At 39.3% G+C, this 25,607-nt stretch overlaps 1 protein-coding gene across 2 annotated transcripts in view; it reads right to left on the minus strand.

Moving 5' to 3' along the window:
- Positions 1-5,154: 5,154 nt before the first annotated feature.
- The window catches only part of CD86 (CD86 molecule), a 67,087-nt gene continuing 46,634 nt past the window's right edge, over positions 5,155-25,607 (minus strand). Inside the window, exons 3-7 of one of the 2 annotated variants that reach the window (XM_044252230.1) lie at positions 24,231-24,566; positions 21,654-21,956; positions 17,905-18,057; positions 9,188-9,233; positions 5,155-6,841 (exon numbers count right to left, since the gene is read on the minus strand). In XM_044252230.1, coding sequence (XP_044108165.1) covers positions 6,748-6,841; positions 9,188-9,233; positions 17,905-18,057; positions 21,654-21,956; positions 24,231-24,566 — 932 coding nt within the window. In that variant the 3' untranslated portion in view covers positions 5,155-6,747. The remainder of the gene's footprint in view (positions 6,842-9,187; positions 9,234-17,904; positions 18,058-21,653; positions 21,957-24,230; positions 24,567-25,607) is intronic. The other variant, XM_044252231.1, reaches the window with a different exon arrangement.

A 25,607-nucleotide genomic window follows, 5' to 3' on the forward strand; every position in this document is an offset into this window, starting at 1 on the left:
AATACAGGGTGTATTTCAGAAATTATTAGTAGCTAAATCTGGCAGTATCATGGTTTTCCAATATGATGAGAAGAGGGGAAAATAAAATTGGGGGCGCCTGGGTGGCTCAGTGGGTTAAGCTGCTGCCTTCTGCTCAGGTCATGATCTCAGGGTCCTGGGATGGAGTCCCATGTCGGGTTCTCTGCTCAGCGGAGAGCCTGTTTCTCTCTCTATCTCTCTCTGCCTGCCTCTCCACCTACTTGTGATCTCTCTCTGTCAAATAAATAAATAAAAAAAAATCTTAAAAAAAAAAAAGAAAAGAAAATTGGTAAAGAGTTAGTTTCAAGACACATTGTTGATGACTTGGATATTAGACTGAAAGCACTCAATGGTAGAGTCCTAGAATAGTGGAGTTCCAGGTACAATGGAGATTAAATACACACATCTAATTCCATTACTTCTGAAATTCCACTAAAATTAAAGAAAAATTATTTTTTGAATTTAAGTGGAAAAATTTAGCAGGACAAGAAGAGGAAAGGAGATGACAGTTTGGAATCTGAAAAATAGATGGATGAGTTATAACTAACTTAATAAGGCCAGACAGCCAAGTCTTATCTCTCAGTACAGAAACCCAAAAAACAATCCAGTTTACACTCCAGAATCATCAAAAGCCTCAGGAACTGGCAGGATTGAGAACCAATTGAGGGTGAAGTTTGGGTGGAAAGATAAGGGCCAAAATAAGGAAGACTGGGTAAAATTTGTTTGATAGTAAGTTAGAGTTGAGCTCTCCTTTCTCACTCCACACCACTGGGTAACTGCCCTCTCCCACCCTGGCAGAAGACTAGAGTCTCATTCTCTGGAAAGAGTAAAGCAGAAAGTGTTTGCACTGGGAAATATCTCACACATTTGAGGATGAAGTTGCCATACTGAAAGCATATAGATTAAGTACATTTATTCATACTGAATAAAGCCTGCAGAAACCCCACCACTATCACATGTGCACACACACACACACACACACACACACACACACCTCTTTTCTTTCACTCAGCTCCCAAAGTGCTGACAGCCAAACTACTACCTTCCAGGCAAAATATTGGAAAACTACCAGCAGAAGAGGAAAGATTTAAATATGGTCAAGCAGAGAGAGTCAATTATCATATGGTTTCACTTATTTGTGGAGCATAACAAATAGCATGGAGGACAAGGGGCGTTAGAGAGGAGAAGGGAATTTGGGTAAATTGGAAGGGGAGGTGAACCATGAGAGACTATGGTCTCTGAAAAACAATCTGAGGGGGGGATGGGAGGTTGGGGTACCAGGTGGTGGGTATTATAGAGGGCACGGCTTGCATGGAGCACTGGGTGTGGTGAAAAAATAATGAATAATGTTTTTCTGAAAATAAATAAATTGGGAAAAAAAATATATGGTTTTCCAGCCAAGGCTCACCTAGGTCCCTTTACTCTAAGGCTAAAGTTAACAAGTTCATCCACAGATTTAGATCCTCCAAACAAATTTTTAATTCCTTACTCTTAATCATGAACAGACACTCAAGCATCGTCAGGCATCGGAGGAATCTTCCAACATGGATGATAGAGACCAAAGCAAACAAACCACAAGAAACAACTTGGAGGACACAGAGATAAGGTAGGAGAAATAGACTTAAACATCTATCATTAACATCTTCAGAGAGTCAAAAGATGATATGCAACAATTAAGAACAGACTCTTTGCAGAAACATTCAGAGAACAAAAACGAGCTCTTGGAAATTAAAATATGATAGCAGAATACAACAGAAGGTTTGGAAGATAAGCTTGAGGAAATAAGAAATAGAACAAAAGACAGAAAGATGGAAAAGAGGGGAGAAAGATAAGAAAACAGGAGGATCAGTCTAGGAGATCTGATATTGGAACCCATGTCTTAGAATGAGAGACCAGTGAAATACAGGAGAAAAATTAATCAGCAAAATAATTCAGGAAAAATTCTCTAGAGTGAAGGACATACATTTTCAGATACAAAGGCCACCTCAGTGTAAATCACAGTAGATGAATAGGCATATCATTACAAAATTTAAGAACACTAAACATAGAGAGAAGATTTTAAAAGCTCCCACATAAGAAGATAAGGAGTCAGAATTTCTATAGCTTTCTCAAGAACAACTCTAGAAACTAGAAACAGTGGAAATAATTTCCAATCAAAAATTCCATGTTAAGACAAATGATTAATTAAGTGGGAAAGTAGGATAAAGACATTTTCAGATACATAAAGTCTCATTAAATTAATTTCCCATATGTTCTTCTTCACAAAGTTACTGGCATATTGTGCCAGCAAAGTGAGGGAGTAAATAAAGAAAGACCAAAAAATGATACACAGGAAATGAGAGATCCAGTTCAGGGTGACTGCTGTTGACCAGAACTAGGGTATAATTTGTTCAAATTGGAGAGGCTTAAAAATTTGTGTCTAAAGGGATGGCCAGGTGGCTTAGCTGGTTAAGCATCCTACTCTCAATTTCTGATTGGGTCATGATCTCAGGGTTGTGAAATTGAGCCCCGTGTTGGGCTCCTGTGCTGAGTTTGGAGCCAGCTTGAGATTTGCTCTCTCCCTCTGCTCCTTCCCCCAGGCCCTCCCCCCACTGCTTGCACATGTTCTCTCTTTAAAAAAATGTGTCTAAGAATAGTGCAAGACTCCACATCTGTAAGTATTTTTTCTTATGGAATGAACAGGCAGACATGGTGGAAGCCAACGAATTTTATTTTTATTATAAGATGCACAATAATGCTGGTATATGGGTGAGACTAAAAACTGATACAATAATGTTTTTAATATGAAGGATTATATTGAAGGCTGGTTTCTCTCTTGTCTTAGCAGAAGTCTTATGTTTAGGCTGTTTAGTTAGGTGTAGAATAAAACCAAACCTACCTGAATAAGGGAGAAAATGTGTACACGTGCACATGCACACACACGTTTATCTATGTATGTTCACTATTTTTATGTATGTATATGTATCACACACACACACACACACACACACACACAGAGGCATTAGTGTGTCTATGGAAAGATACATAAGAACCTGGAGATCATAGTTGCCTCTCTGTGGCTTGGGAAAAGGAATGTGAGGAGACCTTTTTTCTTCACATTTACCTGCTTGTTCCTTTTGATGATTGGATCGATTGTTGGGCATCGATAGCCATGCTCTTATACTCTTATAATGAGGAAATAAGGACCCACATGACAAAAGAAACAGTAGTTGCTGAAGTCAGAGGAATATTTGCTTGGTCTTGTGATAACCAAATGTGTCAGGGAAGTGGGGTGGCAGTGGGTCCTGAGGGAGCGGTTGGAGGGGAGTAGTCAGAGATGACTCTTTGCTTTCTAGCCCAGGTTAACAAATGTGAGAACAGTGAGTGGATGAAACTGACTTCAGAATGTCAGAGGGAGGAGGGTGGATTGCAAAAGAGTAAGTGGAGGGGGAGGAGTTGGAGGCAGTAGTTGTAGTGCCAGTTCTTCCTTAATGATGAATATAAAAACCTTTCACATTTAAACTTTGAGCATGGCAAATAGTGTCTTCTTAAATTTATTGTCTTGAAGTCCATTTAGTTTCTCAACCCTTTGGGGAGAGTGGGAGATATATGATTAAAATTTCCCCATCTACACAAATTTTACTGTGTTCTTTTTTAAATTTAAATTCAACTAATTAACGTATAATGTATTATTAGTTTCAGAGGTAGAGGTCAGTGATTCACCAGTCTTATGCAACACCCAGTGCTCATTACATCATGTGCCAAAAACTCATTTCTGTTGACCATATCATGTGCCTTATCACCCACAGCTTCTGGAAAACTCAGTGATGCATTCTCTGGAGGCACCACCTCAGAGGGCTGGTCGTGGGGACTGCAGTGCAGGATGTGGTGTAGGCACTTAATCTGCAACCAGCCAAAGTGTTGTCTCTTCTATGGCTGGGAAACAAAGGGGTAGAAAGAGTGAGGCTTTTGCAAACCTTTCCCCAGCTCTGTCACTTACTAAGTTAGTGACCTTGGATTAATCACTTTGACTTGTCCGTGTCTAGGTTTCCTCATCAGCGAAATGATCATATTATCCCCATACCTGCATTACAGGGTCATTGTGAGGAATAAATGGGATAATGAGTTTAACAGTTTAGAAGAGTCCCTGATACAAGGTGAGTAATAGGAATATTAACTTTGATAACCTTTCTTGGCTTTTCTTTCCCCAGATTTGGAACTTAGAAAATCTAGAGAATTTAACATACAAAGGAGGGATGTTTTCACCAGAAGCACATTCTGTTTCATTCAGTCTTTGAACAAATAGCTTTGAAGTACTCTTAGGTGCCCAGGATTCATTGGTAAAGAAATTAGATACCTTGGTGCCCTCAGAGCCTGGAGTTTTCTTTTTTCTAGAATTTTCCTGGGTCTTCTCACATGCCATATATATGCGCTACATGTAGCAATATATGTTAAGTGCATATTATATGCTAAGTGCATATATATATATATATATATACACATGTATTTACTTTTAGTTCAGGTATAATAGGCATATAACATTGTATGAATTTTAAGTGTACAACATAATAATTTGATATATGTGTATATTGTGAAATGATTGACACAGTAAGTTTAGATAACATCCATCACCACACATAGGTACAAACTTTTTTTTTCTTATGATTAGAACTTTTAAGATTTACTTTTTTGGCAACTTTAGAAATATACAGTATAGTTATATGCATTCATTTTATAATCAAAGTATTTTAAGGAATATTTTACATTAAGCTTTTGTTTAATGCACATATGAGAACATAATTTAAAATTATAGAATTTAAAAAATTACAAACTGAAAAGGAAGTATTGCTTTCTTAACTCCAAATTTCCCAGTTATCTCCAGAAAGAACCTCCTTTGTTTGATTTTTTATGTCTCATAACTAAGATAAACATTTAGAATCATATAAGCCCCTCTTTCTTACGTAATAGGTAAGGGAAAAGGGAAGAGGAGAGGGTTTGGGATGAGCCAGAGGCCTCTTGCCAGGGTGACCAGATAATGAGGCTTCCATGGAGAAGTTAAGAGGGAGGAAGTACATTAGGAGGACAGAGGAGGTAATATCAGACTATAAGAGTTGAGTAGTTCCGTTGAAGTAAAAGCAGAAAATGGAGACTTCTAAATCAATTTAAGAAAAATTTATTTAGAACTCACTGTATGAAACATGTTAGGAACCAACAAGATGCTTAGAGCCTAATGAAAGCAGAGGCAAGGCACAACACACAAATGGTAATATTAAAAGGCAAGCATGGCTAGCACAGCTGTCTACAATCTTCTAGGTTCCTTTATGTAGAATAAGAAGAAATATTTCTGTGGGTTGGGCCTCCCAAAGTTCTTTCTGGGTTTGGACTGAGATTGCTCCATCTGTTAGTGATGCTGCCTAGAGCCACACTTACCCAACTCATTTCTACTGGGCTAACATAGTCCTCTTGTCCACCCAGTTTTCCCATCGTTGAGAATGACAGAGACAGTCCTCAGACACAAATTTGCGAGGCCTACTGTGGGCCAGTTGATCCCTTCCTAGGACACCTGCCAACTATGTTGGCCTCTGGATGATTTGCATTTTGGTCCTCCTAATTCCATTCCAGCTCCTTCTCTCTCAGCCATGAGTTGGAAGAGTCCTAAACCTCCTTCCATTTATCTCATATCAAGAAGATAGCTCCTCCTCCCTGGCTCCGCCGCTAGCCAGATGGAACACCACAATAATGGAAAATTATCCAAACTTCTCACCAAACACCAGGGATGGTCTTAAGTCCTTTTGGACAGTCTGTTCTCTTGTTGCTTGCTGGGGCTACACAGATAGGACATTCATGTGCATCTCTGTTGGTTAAGAGCTTTCCTTTCCTTTCCTTTTTTTTTTTTTCCCTTTCTCTCTTTTGAGTATTGTGATCTATCAATTGGCTCTTGAACAGTTGCCCTGAGCCATCATCTCAGTCATTTCTTTCAAGTAGGGTTCACAGTGCATTGTGTTTTCCTGCTTTAGCTCTCTGCTAAGACTTAGCAGTAGCTTGCTGGGCAGCTGGATCCTCCTCAGATTAGCAGCAGCCCAGATAGAAGTGGCTCCAGGATTCAGAGCAGGTTCTATCTCCATAGTTCCTAATTTTCCAAATTTTGAATTGGTCTGCTCATTGTTATCAGCCCACTAAAACACCGTTTTCCTACTGATCCTCACAGAGCGCTGGGTAGACTTTTCTCAAGGCACAGTAATTAAAGTACACATGATTAAGGTACACATCTCTTTATGTTTCAAAATATTACTAGCAACACTGTAAAGCCATAACATACATAACTCCCACCCAGACTGAAGAGGTAGTCACTCACAAATATACAAGATGGAATGAGGTGCTGTTTTAGAATTAAGCACATTTAAAAGCCATTATTCTAGTAATTGAGAGTTCTACATAAAACACAATTTATAAAATTAAGAAAAGAAGGCTGAATCTGAAACAGGAGGTGTTAGTCTTAAACATTTGTCCTGAGCCAGGAGCCAGTCAGGTGAGGTTGGGCCACAAGTGTGCTCTGAAATGAAAAGAAGCAGTTAAAATCTGCTCCTGGCATAGGAAGCAGAACTGGCATTATAGGGAGTCTCTCTCCTTTAGAGAGAGTCCTGGAGCCCCAGCTATTTTTAATGGTAATAATAATAGTAATGGACAAGAAAAAAGGCAAGCCAAAATTTGAAAGTGAAGGCATATAAACAACGGATGGTCAGACTTTAATTAAAAATGTGTAGTACTTTGGTCGCCTGAGGTTGTCTTCGAAATGTTAACACACTGGGCCTCATCAGATCTTTCAGGTACATGGTATTGTATTCTGGAAAAACAATAACAGAAAAGGAATTGGGTGAGATTTCATAATAGAGCCACTTCCTTTTTCTAGATTTCAGTGAAAGGGCAGAATACAGGAGCCATTGAAGTAGCAACCAGGAGAAACAAACTGTTGAAGAGAAAGGTAGAGATGTGCTGTTCATGCTTCTTTCAATTAACTACCCTTTATTTTCATCTGGATCTGCCCCTGCCGTATGTTGATTACTTGCTGGCTTCTCCCTGCAGGCTTTTCTGGACCATATCTGAACTGAGTCTAGGAGGATAGGCAAGATCTCAGCACCTGCGCTCACCATCCAGGATTCCTAGATTCAGCAGCGTGCGTATTCAGGTAGGCACTGGGCACTCTGGCGCTGTTAACCCTGGGGTTGTGACTGTATCTTTGTGACCAAGTTCTTGACTTTAGTTTGCCTGACCCTATGGCTGTGTGTCCAGAGCCCTGATATTCCTCAGGGAGGATGGAGGTGCAGGTAATCTGATTTCATCATGTTGTGAAAGGACTGATTGCCAGGAATTTTTATGTATTGCTTCATGTATACATTCATTCTTTTAACAAATATTTATTACAATAGCCAAGGTATGGAAACAGCCTAAGTGTCCATTGATAGATGAATGGATAAAAAAATTGTGGCATATACATATAATGGAATATGATTCAGCCATGAAAATGAATGAGATTTCACCATTTGTGACATCATGGATGGACTTTGAAAACATTGTGATAAGGGAAATAAGTCAGACAGAGAGAGACAAACACAGTGTGATCTCTCTTACATGTGGAATCTAAAAATAAATAATAAAAACCCACTTCATAGACACGCAGAGGAGATTGGTGGTTGCCAGAAGTGGGAGGTGATGGGTGGGAGAATGGATGAACTTTTTTTGTTTTTAGTCTGAATAAATTGAATTTAAAAACAACTAAAACTTGGGGCACCTGGGTGGTTCAGTGGGTTAAGCCTCTGCCTTCGGCTCAGGTCATGATCTCAGGGTCCTGGGATTGAGCCCCTCATCGGGCTCTCTGCTTGGCAGGGAGCCTGCTTCCCCCCGCTCTCTCTGCCTGCCTCTCTGCCTACTTATGATCTCTCTCTGTGTGTGTCAAATAAATAAATAAAATATTAAAAAAAAAACAACAACTAAAACTTGAACTCTTAAAGAAAAGCACCTCATCACATTTTGTCTTCTAGAGCCCCTAGTAGTGGACAAAAGAGAATATAAAGAAAAGGATTACATATTTCCCCTGTGCCATATTTAGGATTGCTTATTTGGATTTGATTAGGTAAAGAATCTACAAAGTAAGTAAATAAATGAAAAATAAATAAAAATCAAACAACTTATACTATTGCTCAGCTGAAAGCAAATGTAAGAGAAGCTAAACCTTGATGAATAGCACTTATGTTTCCATGAAACTCTTTTCAACATGTTATATATTTATCAAACCACTACAGTGCAAATTTTCTGAATAAGTCCTGTTATCTGTAAACCAGGAGATGCCATGAAATTAAACCTACAGAAAATTGTTAGTATTATAAAAAGACTACTTTCTATGGATTAAAAAATATCTGCTGCTATAATTTCACAGTAGAAGAAAATTTATTAAGCTCCTACTATATGACAGGCACTGTTTCTAGGTGCTGGCAGCACAACCATAAGCTTAACTGATATGACCTCTACTCTCTATAAAGTTTGGTATAGTTCATAGAGTTTAATGGATAAACTTTTGTGTAACTGTAATTATGCAAAAATATAAGTATTACCTCATGTTATGGAGAAAAAGCAGAGGAATCCATATGACACAATGACAGGCTAACATATTCTAGTTTAAGAAAGGGTTGTTTTTTTTGTTGTTGTTGTTTTTTTAGATGTGCAGTTTGAACCAAGATCTGAAGAACAAGGTAAAGAAGTGGCCAAAGAACATTCTAAGCTGAGGATGCAGCAGATGCAAAGACACTGAAGCTAAAGGGAACATGTTATCACTCCTCACTTATTTACTTGTTCATTCCACACAGGTAAGATTCCCATGAGTCCAAGCACCAGGATAGGTACTGGGGTTACCATGGTGAATAGTATACAGCTCATGCACACAACACAGACCCATTTGGTATTAAATTTTTAATTTTCCTTGATTCAGCTTGCCGTGCCACTTGAGCCTTGTGTATTGGACATCCTGACATCCATTTATGGCTAGAACATTTCCTTCCAGATCCTAGCTTTCCTTTCCTTCCCCATTAGTTCATGTTTGTGAGGTGTCAGCATGCCTCAGACTTAACTGATGGTCAAGTTAAAGATCCTCTGGAGATGGTACCTATTTCAGCAGTGTTGTAAGGTCAGGACTCACCTTTCCTTGGTCTGTTCGCTCTCTTTTCTCCCCACTTTGTTGGTTTCTGAAAGAGACCAAAACAACTTCAGAAAATGTACTGCCTATAGATAGTAAAAGAGGGGAAGTTTGAAGAGAATTCAAAATCCTAGGACTCACAGAGAAATCATTGTGTCCTTACATGTGAAACAGATGCTATCTGATGCAACTGAGGCTTTTTGCATCCAAAAAGCAAATGCCTTCCTTTATTCACTGTGGAAATAGGCTTTTCACTTACAGCTCTATTCTTTACTAAAATAAAAATACTGCTGGGAGGTGTAACACACTTAGTTTTAGCTATCATTTAGTGATTGGAAAAGTTTTCAGTCCTTTTCTGAAAGTAAGGAGGAAGAAAAGTAAATCTTGGAAATGTTGATGCCTAAATGGGTGAGTCCGCTGGCACTACCAGTATAACACGGGGTGGCATGGATGGGCCCAAGTGGGAAATCTCTAACTAGCTAGACTTCCCAAAGCCTGAGTTGCTATTGCTATGGACTTACTACTGAAGCAGCTTGGGGTTTAAATTCTTTTGTTTGACTGTTGTGATGATGGTTTTGTCCAACTCAGAGCCTTGCAGCAAGGGTTGTTAACCTGGGTGTCCATGCAGGACTTTAGGGAAGGAAACAACACTCTTGATGGTTTTGAACACTTTGGCAGTTTTCAGGTGTGTGCACATGTGTGTGCTTAAAAATAATCAGCTTTATTGAGGTATAATTAATACACAATAATTTTCTGTATAGATTTTGGTGAGTTTAGCAAATGTATACCCTCATGTAACTACCACCATCACCAAGATATAGAATATTTCTATAAGCCCCTAAAGTTCTCTCCTGCTCCCTTTCAGTCAGTATCTTTCGGATCTCTGGGAAAGATACTGATCCCATCCCCTGATAACTACTGATCTGGTTAATGTCACAGTAGTTTTGCATTTTTTAGAATTTTATAATTCTAAATGATCACATATGTATGGTCGTGTTGTCCTTTTGTGCCTGGTGTCTTTCTCCTAGTATGCTGCCTTTTTTTTTTTTTTTACCATAGAGATACTTTAATGAAGTGTTTTAGAAAATTCTAAATATTATCTGATTTATACAAGTTTAAAACCTATTGGTAACACAAAACAAGAAACAACTATATTAAAAATTTAGACAAAATGCTCAGAAAACGCACCATTTCCTGTTATATTCTTCAGGGAAATGCAGTTATTAACTTTACATTTGGTATTTGATATCACAATGTAATTCTTGACTTAATGTTTACCAAAAAAATCACTTTGATTGGTTGTCCTCTTCTAAGCTAAGTAACTCCAAAGGGCTAGAATCCAAGATTGATAAAGAGCTTAACAAACTCAACACCCAAAAGACAAATAATCCAGTCAAGAAATGGGCAGAAGATATGAACAGACATTTCTCCAAAGAAGACATACAAATGACCAACAGACACATGAAAAAGTGCTCAATATCACTCATCATCAGGGAAATACAAATCAAAACCACAATGAGATAGCACCTCCCACAGGGCAGAATGGCTAAAATTAACAATACAGGAAACAACAGATGTTGACGAGGATGTAGAGAAAGGGGAACCCTCTTAACACCGTTGGGGGGAATGCAAGCTAGTACAGCCACTCTTGAAGACAGTACGGAGGTAGCATACTGCTTTTGAAATTCATTATCTTGTTGCATGTTACTAGTAGTCTTTCTAGAGCTCGGCAGAATTTCCTTATAAGAATATACTACCGTTTGTTTATCCTTTCACCAACGGATGAAAATTTAGAATGCCAGGCTTTCAATATTATGAAGAAAGCTGCTATGAACATTGGTGTGTGTCTTTGTGAGGACATATGTTTTTATTTCTCATGAGCGAATATCTGAGATTGCTGGGTTGTGTAGCAGTGTGTGAGAGTTTCAATTGTGTCACATCCTCTCCAGCACTTGATATTTACCAGTCCTTTTAATTTTAGTCATGTTAGTGGGAGTGTAGTGGTCTGTCATTATAGCTTTAACTTGTATTTCCCTAATGACTAATGATATTGTGACTGTGTGACTGTACTTATTGGCCATTTGTATATTTTACTCTATGAAGTATGTGTTCAAGTCTTTTGCTCCCAGCCTTTTGTTAAATGGATTGTCTTGTTTACTGGGTAGTAATATATAATTACATCTTATGGATATAAGTCCTATTGAGATATATATTTTGCAAACATTTTCTCCTAGTTTGTGGCTGGCTTGACTTTTAATTTTCTTAACAAAGTCAAAGGGCAAACGTTTTCAATTTAAATGAAGTTGAGTTTATCAATTTTTACTTTTTATGCTATGCTTTATGTTTATTGTGTCCTAAGATCTGCCCAACCTAAGATCACAAAGATTTTCTCCAAATTTTTTTTTAAGTCTTTTAATTTTAGCTCTTAATTTTAGGTCTGACATCCACTTCAAGTTGTTTTTTGTGAGTCGAGGTTCATATTTTTCCATGTGCATATCTAATTGTCCCAAAACCATTGTTGAAAAGACTAGCCTTTTCTCCACGGAATTACCTTGGCTCCTTTGTCCATATCAGCTCACCATGTGAGTTTCCTTTTGATTTTCCATCTAGTTCCCTTGGTTGATATGTCTGTGCTTTCACCAATATCACACTATCTCGGTTATGTAGCTATTTAATAAATATTTTATTTTTAAATTTTTATTTACTTTTTAAATTTCTTTTCAGTGTTCCCAAATTCATTGTTTATGCACCACGCCCAGGGCTCCATGCAATCTGAGGGTTTTGGGGAGGGGGGGAGGTTGGTTGAGCCTGGTGGTGGGTATTTAATAAATCTTGAAGTTAGTGGTATAAGTTGTCTGTGTCTGTTCTTGTTTTTCAGAATTATTTGGCAATTTTATGTCTTTTGCATTTCCATATAACTTTTAGAATTAGCTTTTTAATTTACACTGAAGAGATTGCCAGGGTTCTGATTGGTATCTCACTGAATCCATAGATCAGGTTGGGCTGAATTGATATCATTTTCTAAAGAGATTTCATTTATTTATTTGACAGAAAAAGAAAGAGAGCAGAAGCGGGGGGAAGGGGCGGAGGGAGAGGAAGAAGCAACTCTGGCAGAGCAGGGAGCCTAAGAGCCAGACTCAGAGCTTGGGGCTTGATTCCAGGACCCTGAGATAATGACTTGAGCCGAAGGCAGATGTTTAACCGACTCAGACACCCAGGTGTCCCTGGACTGAACTGATATCTTAATATCTACTCCTCTGGGGGCCCTAGGTGGCTCAGTGGGTTAAAGCCTCTGCCTTTGCCTTAGGTCATGATCCCAGGGTCCTGGGATCGAACTCTGCATGGGGCTCTCTGCTTGGTGGGGATCCTGCTTCCCCCTCTCTCTCTACCTGCCTCTCTGCCTACTTGTGATCTCTGTCTGTCAAATAAATAAATAAAATCTTTAAAGGAAAATTCTACTCCTCTGATCCGTGAATATGGCATACTTCTCCATATATTTAGGCCTACTTTAATTTCTGTCAACAGTAATGTCTTTTAGTTTTTAGTGTATAGGTATTTAACTTGTTTTTTAAAAACTTACTTCCAAGGTTTTAATATTATTTGATTCTACTATAAACGGTATTTAAACTTTTTTCAGTGTCCAAACTGTTTGTGGTGAGTATACAGAAATATAACTGATTTTGTTTTTGTATTTTTTTAATTTGCAACTATTTTTTTAGGAAGCAGGCTGAATATATTTTTGACTTTCCTAGCCATTTACTTCAGATATGCGAATTGTTTTTGCAAATGCACTGCTTTTATGTCTTGGGACCTGTATGTTTTTATTGCGTTTTGATCCCATTCTTTCAAAGAAAGAATGGCAATTTTTTTCATGAAATATAACTGATTTTGATTTTGTGTATTGACCACAATTGTACCTGGAGACTTAGCTACATGCAGTTTGTTCTTTTTTTTTAAAACAGATTTATTTATTTATTTGATACAGAGAGAGAGAGCATAAGCAGCGAGAATGGCAGGCAAAGGGAGAGGGAGAAGCAGGCTCCTTACTGAGCAGGGAGCCTGATGTGGGACTTCATCCCAGGTCATGACCTGAGCTGAAGGCAAATTCTTAATAGACTGAGACACCCAGGCACCCACACAGTTAGTTCTAATAGTTTTTTTGGATGCCTTAGGCTTTACTACAAACATGGTCATGTTATCTGTGGGCAAAAAAAAGTTTTACTTCTTCCCTTCCACTATGCATGCCTTTTAGTTTTTTTCCTGGACGGCTTCCCTGCCTAGAACCTCCAGTACAATGCTGAAGAAATGTTGTGAGAGTGCTATCCTTGCCTCATTCTTGATCTTATGGGGAAAGCAGTTATTCTTTTATCATTAAATATGGTGCTAACTGAAGGATTTGGGGATATTTCCTTTGTTAGTTGAGGAAATTCCTCTATAGTCCAACTTTTATGAGAGTTTTTCTTTCTTTTTTAAAATTATGAATAGGTATTAATTTTGCCAAATGCTTTTTTTGTATCCGCTGTTGTGATTACATATTTTTGCTTTTTGGTTTGCCAATATGGTGAATTTTATTGTTTGACTTTTGTATATTGAACCTAGCTTATATTCCTGGAATAAACCCCACTTGATCATGATATGTTATACTTTCAATAGATTGCTAGCTTGTAGTTGGTAATTTTGTTAGGATTTTGCCATCTATTTTCACAAGATATATGTATAGCATTCTTTTCTTGTAATGTGTTTTTCCAGTTTTGGTATCAGGGCTCCCCGCCTACATTTAGGGCAGTCTGGAAACTGATTCCAGGCAGTAAGTTGGGGGCAATCAGAGGCTCATCTCATCTTTTTCCTTCTTTCAAGGACTACAGTTTTCTACAACTTATTGTCCAATGTCTGAAAACAGTTGTTTCATATTTTGCCTGATTTCTAGTTGTTTACAATAGGAGGGACATTCCTGTAGCAGGTAATCCTTCGTGAGAAGAAGAAGATTTTGTCTTCTATGTAATTTTAAAAGAGCCTTAACCATTGCAAAACTCAGTCTTTTCCTTTACATCTTCTCATAACGTTCATGCATTGAGATGCCCTTTAGAGCCACAGTTAAGTATGATCTTTGTATCCTATAGCAGCTCTTCAGATATTTGAAGGGAACACTTTCTCCTCCCAAGACTTCTTTTCTGGTTATGCATTCTCAGTTACTTCAACTATTTCTTAATAACTGAGCTTCTGGACACTTTATAAATCTGGTTAGGTTCTATTTTTTTTCAAACTTTCTCTTAAAAAAGGTTTACTTCACTGAAAAAAGAAAATAAAACTAAAAATACTTATAACTGAATATAGTATTTCAGATGTCTGTAGACCAATATATAATATTTAAATTGTCTTTTCATACTATGACAAAATCATCATCATTTCAAAAAAAAAAGCTTCTATTTTAAAATGAAGGCAAACAATAAAAAGGTAGATTCTAGGGGCGCCTGGGTGGCTCAGTGGGTTAAATGGGCTCAGGTCATGATCCCAGGGTTCTGGGATCAAGCCCCGCATCGGGCTCTCTGCTCTGCAGAGAGCTTGCTTCCTCCTCTTTCTCTCTCTGCCTGCCTCTCTGCCTACTTGTGATCTCTGTCAAATAAATAAATAAAATCTTAAAAAAAAAAAAAGGTAGATTCTAAACTTGTGGATTTGATTACAAATTTAACATTTTAAAGGCCAGATATGATGATATAATCGACTTCCAGTTTTTAAGTCCTGTTAAAGTCTCTGTCTAAATAGTGGTTAAAATTACTTATTTCAGAAAAAAACACTTGCCCTTTAAGAAACCATTCCTGAAAAAGCTGAGACTCTTCCAGGTTTGGTGGAGGGCAGCAAACTGTAAAAACTGTTTGTTGCTAGGGCTCTATTACATACAGATTTCAGTCACACAAGACCCAAATGAGGAAGTAAAATCTCAGGAGGAGCTATTTTAGTCTCTCTCCCTGATGGGTAAGCTGATAGGGTAACTTCTGATTGGGAAAAGACTGTAACTCAAGGTTATAATTTCTCATGCCTAATTTGCCCTATTTGACAAATCAAAAAAGAGAAGAGAGATTAGAAACCAGCTAGAATAACTGTGGCATTTCCCTTTTATTCATTTAACAGCCTGACCGGAGTAAATGTAGATGCTTAGGGCATTGAAAAACTGTAATTACTGAACAAACACTGGAAAGGACTTTTGATGCCAAGTTAGTTTGAGGGCTCTCTCCTCTGAGAACCAGGTTAATATTGGGCTGGGGGAAAGCTCCATTTTTGGAGAAATTCCTACTGCTTATCAGTAAGCTTGTGTCTCTGTGGATGGATCATGACTGCTTCCATGTCTGTTTTAAAGCAGAATTTAGTTCCTTGTGGTTGTATGATTGAGATCCACATTTCCTCAGGGGAGGGCCAGTCGCAGATTCTAGAGGCCACCCACATTCCTTGTCCCATTGGCCCTTCTTCCATCTTTGAAGCCAGCAGTTGTGAGATAAGTCTGCCTCAAGATTTGGATCTCTCCTCCTTCCATGTCTTCTCTCTAACCCAGCCTGGGGAAGGTTCTCTGACTCCTGTGATTAGATGGGACCCACCTGGGTGATCCAGGATAATCTCATCATCTTAAAATCAGTTCCCTAAGCACATACGCAAAGTCCCTCTCACCATGTGAGATAGCATATACTAGGGTCTGTGAACAGGAGGTGGATATCTTGGTGTGCACATTATGCAGTACCTCATAGAGAAAATGCCAGAGGTATCCACAAAGCAAGTGCTGACATTGCTGAATTACAGAATTCATATTTACAAACATATCTACATGGCAGTCTCACTTGGTACATCTTCCTCCTCCAGGGATATCCAGATTCTTCTCTTTGACCAAACTCATTAGCATAAGAGACTCTCTGACCAAACTTTCCTAGCAATATTCTTTATCACATTCTTGGGGAGAGGAGGTCTTATGCTATACTGTCTTGTTAGAGTCTGCCTTTTACCACTCCTAACTCAGTTTGACCATTTCCTATGCATACACACAGCTTCTTGGGCCCCTTTTCAGCTTCTTTCCTGGGTACACACACATCTTCTGTAACTCTCTATCCTGAATTTTTCTGATTGCCTCTGGGGGGCCTCTCTCTCCATCCCTTATTCTGTTTCATTTGTAAGCTAATCGTTCCATTGTGAAAGCAGATTAGGGAACAGCTTATTTCCAAGCTGAAGGTGCTTCTGTGCAGTTAACTAATTCTAAATGGCAATGAGACTGAAAGAAACAGCTCGAAATTCTCACCTTAAAAAAAAATCAAAGCTTCAGTAAACATAATCTGTACATCTGGCCCTATGCTCTGAATTTTACACTTTTGTATCATAGAAATTTATTATTATATCAGCACACCCCATATTTTGGCAGTTTGAATATGACTCTACCAGAAGCTTTGTATTCATTTCTTGAAACTGGATAATCTCACCCCAGTTTCTTGTTTTTAAAATATAGCAAGATGAAATGAATGACTGCTAATGCCGTCCATCTATTTTCTAGTGGATCTTAAAATCAGTACACTGATCAGAAGCATTACTCATCTGGTGCTTTTTACCAAAGTGAGTAAGATGACCACCTTAATTATTAGCACCAACCAAACTTCTACTACAGGCGTTACCTTACCTTGCGACTTTGCCCAGACCAGCCCAAACCACAAAGAGGCATAAAATTATTATAAAGTCAGGGACCCTCTTGTCCCCCGTTGAGCACAGTACCACTTTTATGAGAGTCAGTGATAAGTCTGCCTCAAGGCAGTGCTGCTCAGGGCAGTGCTATTTACAATAGCAAAACTATGGGAACAACCCAAGTGTCCTACAATGTGAAGTTGGTTAAATAAACTGAGGTATATCCACAAAATGGAATATCTCACATCCATTTAAAATGATGCTATAGAATGATAATTGATGGCACTGACAATTTTCTTACTATTGTCCACTTACTATTGTCTTACTATTTTCTTACTATTATTTGTACTTAGTACAAATAACTTAGAAAACAGTACATGTGATAGTATATAAACTGTGAAAAATAGTCCTTATAATATAACTCCACTTATGGAAAATAACATAGATTCCAGAAAATCCTGGAAGATATACATCAAAATGTTGTCTGTATAACCATTTCTTTCTTACTATTGAAACTATAGATTTTTTTTTTCAGCATATTTGGTAATGGGTATGTAATATTTGGTAATCAATAAAAGTTAATTATTATTTTTAAAATGTCAGTGGGGAACAATTCATCCCACTCTTTTTTTCTCAGAAACCCAGATTTTAGAAATGAGAAAGGAAGTCTTTGTTCATCTAATCCTCCCCCTCCCCTGCCTCCCCAAGCTTCCCTGCTTGAACACTGCCAGGTCCATAGCCATTAACATTTAGAAATGTTTTCACGATTTTCCTTCATTGAATTTAGTAACTTCATGAAGTGAGGTAGCTAAAGCAAGGAATAATCATTTTTGTCTGGAAACTAAAAGTACATTTGTAGACCTTAGCTTAGAAATACTACCTTTCCCAGAAATCCAGAACAATGTTGAGTCCCATCTATATGGGCTCCAAACCCTGAGGGAAAGCCTTTTCCTCCAACCACTTGCTGACTCTTTGCTAATCTGAGCTCAGCCAATGAGCTCTAGAAGGCAGCTGACCGGAGGTAGGTACAAAATGGCGGTCTGCAGAGGGGACAAGCACTGACTCACCACATTCGTGAGAGGGGCCAGGCTGCTTCTTCTTCCTTTTCCTTAGTGATAGAAAGAACACCAACACCATCCCACACAAAATGACCAACATTACAAGTAGAGCGGCAATCCAGAGGATGGGGTCTCGGGCAGGGGGGGGTTTCGTATGTGCATCTAGAAATGACCACAAGTTTTTAATCAGCCAGGAAGATTGATTATAAAATGTTTATAATTACTGTCATCTTCATTTATATGTCAGCATGTCCCCAGGGCTCTGCTGCCAGAGGAGCTTGAAATCCAAGATATGAGGCCATAGAAGCCCCAGGCTTAGGGCCTTAGCAGCTTAGAACCAGTGCTTTTGGCCAAATGCCTGGACTAAGCTGTCTTCCCTTCCCAGAGGGTGGGATGACAATGACTGATCTAGAAGAAGAAAGCCAACCTGGCCCTTGGTTCTGCATGTGGGTGTGGTACCCAGGCTGAAGCTTTGAATGTACAGTCATCTGTGCAACACCCTGCTTCCTCAGCCCATGTATAGCCAGGCCCGAGGTCCTGAAGTTTCCCTTGTAATAATTTCTCTATCCACTATCATCTCTAGATCAGGCTCCAGATACGCCCCCTTTGAACAAATATAACCGCTGCCTACCTCCAGTTTTGCTTGTTTGTTTTTTCCACTGAGGTCACAGTGGAAGAAACAGGGCTTTCAGAATGTATCACCTAGTAGAAAACCTTTGGTATCTCTTCATGACCTGAGGAATCAGGGTTAGAATCAGTTCCTGAGAGGTCAGGACTTTCTTCCCTGCACGGGGACTTCTAAGTTTCCAGGAAGTTGAAAAACAGACTTTGTGGGGGAAAGCTTAGAGCTGAGTGGTCTGTTTTAAAGACATTTGTGGGACTCATTTTGATAGTTAATCTCAAATTATAGGAAAATAATACCAGTTGACCTATTAGTTTAGCTGCAGTTTGTGGGCACATACCCGGTTCCTGGGACATTAGGAAAGGAGTTGCTGCATTGCAGGTCATATTCAACCCTCTTTGAGTCTGTCCAAGTTTTATCCCACTTGAGCCTGTTTGACATTCCCAGCAAATGTGAGTTATATTTGATAACGTGGAGATTGCTACCTTTTGACACCCAAAAAGTAACTTTGCTTCAGGGTCTATACTATCTCTGGTCAAGCCATAGAACAGGGATACAGAGAGGCAAGCCCTGGCTTCCTGAGGCAGCTGGAGCTGAAATATTTCTGAAGTTGGTGGGAGCTGGGAAGGTTTGGGCAGTAGTTGAGAAACAACAGAAAGATGAGTCATGATGAAGCTGCAGGGATGGCAAGGCCTTATTCATTTGTAGACTGTAGGAGCCAGGGCAGAGGAAACCATGGCAGAAGGTCCCAGAGCATGTGATTTGTGGTGCTGTTGTTGGCTCCAAACAGGATCTGAGCCTTAAGCATAGCTTGAGAGAGAGGCTTCTTCTTCTTTTCTTTTCTTTCTTTCTCTCTCTCTCTCTTTTTTTTTTTTTTTTTTTTTTGGCAGGGGACGAGGGAGAGGCTTCTATTAAGCCAAGGGAGGCCACAGTAGAAGAAATCAGGCTTCTGTGTAGCCTATTTACTGGGCTCTCAGAGGCAGAGATGTCTTAGCAGAAGGAATCAGTACCAAGAATAGAGATTGGCTCACTGGTCAAGCTTACTGAGAGGGACTGGCTCCAGGGGCTATCCACAAGAATGTGTTTATATACCAAGTTATGTTTGAACAATGAGAGAGTAGGAGAAAGAAAGCTGCAAGGATGAAGCAAGGAGTGAGCTGGATGCCTTAGGAGAGGGAAAACCAAAGGACCAGAATTAGAGAAGAAGCTAAGGTAAGCAGAAGTCACATGTATAGGAAGAGAGGGGTCGGGATCAATAGAAACAATGATAGAGGCAGTGTGGGTGCAGGGTGCCTTTATTCCAGGAGAGAAACTTGCAGTTACTTCTCCTCAAATGCGGGGTCTCAAACATGGATGTTCTCCCAGGGTAAAGCCAGGACTTTAAGATGTTAGGCTTCTACAATGTCCACAATAGCCAAACTATGGAAAGAACCTAGATGTCCATCAACAGATGAATGGATAAGGAATGTATATATATATATATATATATATATATATATATATATATATATTATGGAATACTATGCAGTCATTAAAAGAAATGAAATCTTGCCGTTTGTGAGGACATGGGTTAAACTAGAGGGTATTATGCTTAGCGAAATAAGTCAATCGGAGAAAGACAACTATCATATGATCTCCCTGATGTGAGAAAGTGGAGATGCAATGTGGGGGGGTTGGAGGGTAGGAAAAGAATAAATGAAACAAGATGGGATTGGAGGGAGACAAACCATAAGTGACTCTTAATCTCACAAAACAAACTGAGGGTTGCCGGGGGGAGGGGGTTTGGGGGAGGGGGTGGGGTTATGGACATTGGGGAGGGTATGTGCTATGCTGAGTGCTGTGAAGTGTGTAAACCTGGCGATTCACAGACCTGTACCCCCTGGGGCTAATAATACATTATATGTTTATTAAAAAATTAAAAAATTATTTTAAAAAATGTTAGGCTTCTATTAGTGGACGCTGTTTAGTTTCAACCCCTTCCTCCAGCTGGACTGGACCCTGTACTATACTATCAACATGCTGCAAGAATTTCTGCTTCTTAGTCTTTCCTTGATACATACACCCACCACCACCACCACCTGTACCTGTATCAAATACTGTTCATTGATTTTAGTCCTCCCACCTTCTAAGCCAGGATGCTGTCTGAGAATTTTTCTTTCTGTTCAGGAAACCACAAGTCTGATACCTGTCATCTCTTCACCATACTTTTATGTATTTTTTTAAACTTTTTTAGAATATTTTATTTATTTGAGAGAGAGTGAGTGAGTGGAAGAGAGAGAGGATGAGTGGGGGTAGGAGCAGAAAGAGAGGAAGAAGCAGATTCTCTGGCTGGGCGGGGAGCTGGACATGGGGCTTGATCCCAGGATCCTGAGATCATGACCTGAGCTGAAAGCAGACATTTCATTCAGTGAACCATCCAGGGGGCCCTTCATGCTTTTAAAGCCCAGTTATCTTTTATGATGTTTTAAGGTCCCATTTCCTTTAGGAAGGCTTCTCTGGCCCTCAAGGAACCTACCTATCTCCAGATGTCTATAAAACTGATTATCGGTCACTCTTGTTTTTAAATTTAGTTGTCTATTTCCGTGGGATATGCTTTAGATCCTAATTCAATCTTTTAAAAATCCAGTTTTTCATGTGTGCACATTCTGTTGGAAGGTACTTGAGGGCAGAGAGCATGTCTTATGCATTTTAGGATTCATGTCTACAGCCAACAACATCTAGAGTGACTCTGTACTCAAAGCATGTACCGTATATACGAATGGATGGCTGGAAGGATGGGTGATGATGACGGTGCGTGTGTGTGTGTGTGTGTGTGTGTGTGTAAGAATTCTAGCTGGAGGAATCTTGCATTTTCTGACTTAAACTTTAGAATCTTCTATCCAAAGGTAGCCCAAAAGACTGGGTCAGTTTCGGGGCTAAGAACAGAGTTCCTTAAGTGCAGCCTATGTTCATAGTCTCTGGGACCCTACAGCAACACTCAGATGAAGAGAGGAGCCCTCCAACTTTTTCCTTCCTAATAGTACCACGAAATGGCCCTGTTGGAGGCTTCCTGGCAAGCAGGACACGTTGAATGATCTGCATCAACCATTTGGGTATAATACCTGATGAAAGAAATAAACTTGGGAAGCAGCTTTACCTATATTGTAAGGTAGGGAGTGAAGCTCCATCGTCTCAAGTTTCAGGACACAGGTGATGCTCACATTGCTTGCTTCAGGGACTGAAAAAGACAAGCTGACAGAAACGTTGTAGAGCTCTGTGACATTGCTTTGAGATTTTTTCATGGCAGTATCATACTTAGTAGTCGAATTCTCGGTTTTTAGCTTAAAATACATTTCCTTAGGTGCTGGGTAACCTTCTACAGATGAGCAGGTCAAATTAATGATGCCAGAATTTTCGGTTCTATTAGAAGTTGCCATTATTTCAGGTTGACTGAAGTTAGCTGAAAGCAGAATAAAGATACAAAAAAAGAAATCAGTCTAAATTTAGATGTGTCCAGAAGACAACTGCAAATAACTGGCTCTGATCGGGGAACTTCCTGGGGGCACACTTGGGAGCTTCTGGGTATCTAAAGTGTGGGCCTCAGTCCATGGCGAGAGCCACATACAGACCCCACATTTATTTTTCAGGAATGGAGTTTTGGGCCATGCTTACTTCCTGCTTACCCCAATCAGGGTGGGTAGTGCTCTCTGAGTGACAGGAGGGCTGAATTGAGTCACCAAAGATTCACAGTGAAGTTATTGTTCTGAGGAGTGGAGTTTTGGGACAGAGAAGTAGTCTGACATTAGAATCCAGCTGTCTCATGGGGTACATTGCAGCTTGCCAGACTAAGGAAGCAGAAAGGGACCGATACTAACAGAGTTCATGGTGTTGGCATGCTCTGGGTCGTATCTTCTAGAAACCCAAACAGGATAGTGATAAGTGAGTGGATGGGGATTTTGGATTTAGAAATTCAGAATATTGGTTTTGGGCATGACTGTCAAGCTTTCTTCATCATGTACTATAAGATGAAGGCCAAACCCAGCCATTTTTAGGGAAAATATATGACCTTGATAAACATAGAGCTTTTCTTGCCTTAGTTTGCCATTCAGATTTGATGGCTGTTGGAGACCATTGGCACCTAGCCCCTTCTGCTAGCAAAATCCTTGCAACTCTTCAAGAGTAGTTTTCAGGTTCTACATACTAATTTCTAATTTACTTTATTGTCTCTAAAACCAATGATTTGCATGTCACTTTTCTAAGTTTTGCTGTATCGACACACTAATTAAGTACTCTGCTTATATTTTATGTGGTTTATAGAAAGTGTTACTTCCTTTGGCCTCCTTAACAATATCTGTGAAATCACAGGTTGGATAAGTTAGTTATTGTTTTTCCTAATACATTAAAATAAATATAAAATTGTTAAAATAAAAAAAATGATCATGTCCCACCTAAAACATACCATGTTCCTCAATAGTATCTGGCCATACCTTGAACACACTTATTTATCACTTAGTTAAATGTTCCAAAAGCCCTGCAGCCTTGTTTGAATCATACAAGGCTTAAAGGGAGGACTCCTCATTCTATTTCTACTTTTGCCTTTTCTTTATTCTATGGCTTCATAATCATTGCTGATCTGCCTTTTCCAGTTTCATCAAAAGTTAATATGAATCTAGTAATTGCACACCTGGGTATCTACCTTAGAAAAATGAAAACTTGGGTTCACACTGGTATATGTTTACAGCAGCTATTTATAATAACCCCAAACTGAAAAAAAAAAATCCCAATGTCTTTCTATGGGTTGAGTCAATAAAATAGAATGCTCCTCAGTGATAACAAGGAACAGGTTTTTGATACATGCGACAACTTAGATAAATCTCAAAGGCATTATGTTGAATAAAAGAAGCCAATCTTAAAAGGTGGCTCCATTTATGTGATATTCTCAAAAAAGATAAGACTCTAGGATGCGAAACAGGGCTTGTGGGTATGAAGAGGGCATGATTACAAAACAATAGCATGAAGAAATTTTTTGGGGGGTGATGGAAATGTTTTGTATCCTATTTATTGTAGTGGCTACATGAATCTATACATATGTTAACAGAACTGTGCATTAAAATAAAAAACAATTGTACTGCATTTTAATTAAGTCTGTAGTGATATTTAGGCTTTTCAAGGCCGGAAAAAAAGAGGAGCTGAATTGTCAGTTTGGGGATTATGTGTGCTGGGTTATTTCCCTTCTGTCTCCCGGGCTTTTGTTGGGCAACAAACAACTCATAAGTAACCTCCAGGAGGTTGAAGGAAAAACCCAAATCAATCAGCTGTCATCTTTGCTAGGAGCTCTAGGCAAAGACTTAATGGGTAAGAAATCTTGGACCAAAGGGAATAGATGAATGTAGAAGAGATCTGAAGCCTGTATAGTTATATAAATTTAGTAATAGCCAAATTACCCATGGTTTTCCCTTGGACACATTAACTTTGTTCAGTTAGCTCTAGTTTGTACCCAAAGCAAATTCTTACTGATCCTTCAGAAGCAAACTATAAAAAGTACAAAAGATTTTCAGTTCCCTATCACCAAACTCTGCATTCCCTTCAAATGGATTTCCCAGAAATGACTGTTTCCTGCCTTCTCTCTATAGGTACCCCCGACAAATCCTCCTCTGCCTCCCCCAACATTTCTCTGCTCATTGCAGTCCCATTGGAGAAGGCCAGGGATCTGAACGTGCCATTGACTACATACCAAGCACTGATAGGTCAGAACTCATGTGATACAAGGGAACCAGTCCTTTGGGCCCTTTACGATGAATGAAACATTGATATGAGCCCTTGTCCTTGATCTGAATGTTGTGGAGTTTCAGGGTCCAATTGTCCTTGTCAAACGTTGTGCGGCCTTTATACTTGGGATGAACATTTTGAGGGTTCTCTTTGCCTTTGTATAGCTCATACAGAACCAGCTTATCCTGGTCCTGCCAAAATACTACCAACTCATCCATGCTTATGTTTTCAGAGTTTATAAAGAGGCATGGCAGTTCTCCAGTCTTGTTGAAATATGCTTGACTCTTCACAGAAGCAGCACCTAAAAAGGGAATGGTAGAGATTAGGGAAGGAGAAACAAGAAGGAAGAAAAACAACCCCGTTTCTCTTTATACAATACCCTGATGTTATCTCACCAGTAATGATACTGAAGAACTAGGTATTAAACTCTGGAAAGTGCATATACATACTGGCATCTGGAGAATGGGACTTTTGTCCTCACTCTGCTAATAACTAAATGTGGGCCTTGTGCAAACTGCAACTACCATGAGGCTCAGTCTCCTTAATCAGTTTAATGAAGGGGTAGTCTAAGGGTTCCAAGAATCTTTCTAGTACTGTGGTTCTGTGAATTTAAATCCCATTCCAGGGGAAAACAGCAGAGTTAGACAAGGTATCCACCCATCTGTTAAACTTCCTTTAACCTGAATACCGGTTCTCTTCACTGTAGCTGTTTTAAGCTCCGTTACTTCTATGCCATTACCAAAAGCTCTCCCTTCCCCTCCTCACCCCCTTATTCCTTGGCCTGTTATACTGAAAAGATTTCTGATAATGGTAACAAATTTAATATCTTCCCCCCTCGTTATGCCTTACTAGTTGGGTATCACATTGAGTAATATATTTGAAATTCACATAGTTCCTGTTAGAGAGTTTTCCTCATGAATGCTGCTTCCATGGCCAGCTTGCCCAAGGATGTAAAACAGTTTGGAAATGACACAGTCAACCAAAGCCTCTATTTTCAGTGACCTCTCTAAGCTCTTTCAGGGATCAGAAGGAGAACTGGGCCTTCTGATGGTTGTTTTGGGATTGTGGTGGTCAAAGACCATTTAGCGTACATGAATGAAATGCTGGAAATGATTCATAGATGAGAAGGTGAGGATGTGCTTTTGGAGTGTTGGGGAAACCCCAGGTACGAGACATTTGCTCTTCCCAGTATGAATTGCCAATGGAAATTTTTACAACCCCTGGAGGACATGCTGGGAGAGTTCAGAGAAAGGCTTTCACTCCCAAGGACGTATTGAAGTTTGTGGAAGGGATGTGTGCCACCTAACTCCTTAAATGTGATTGATTATAAGGTTTGTAGGAC

This window comes from Neovison vison, chromosome 6 (assembly GCF_020171115.1).
Source record: "Neovison vison isolate M4711 chromosome 6, ASM_NN_V1, whole genome shotgun sequence".
Classification (NCBI taxonomy): domain Eukaryota; kingdom Metazoa; phylum Chordata; class Mammalia; order Carnivora; family Mustelidae; genus Neogale; species Neogale vison.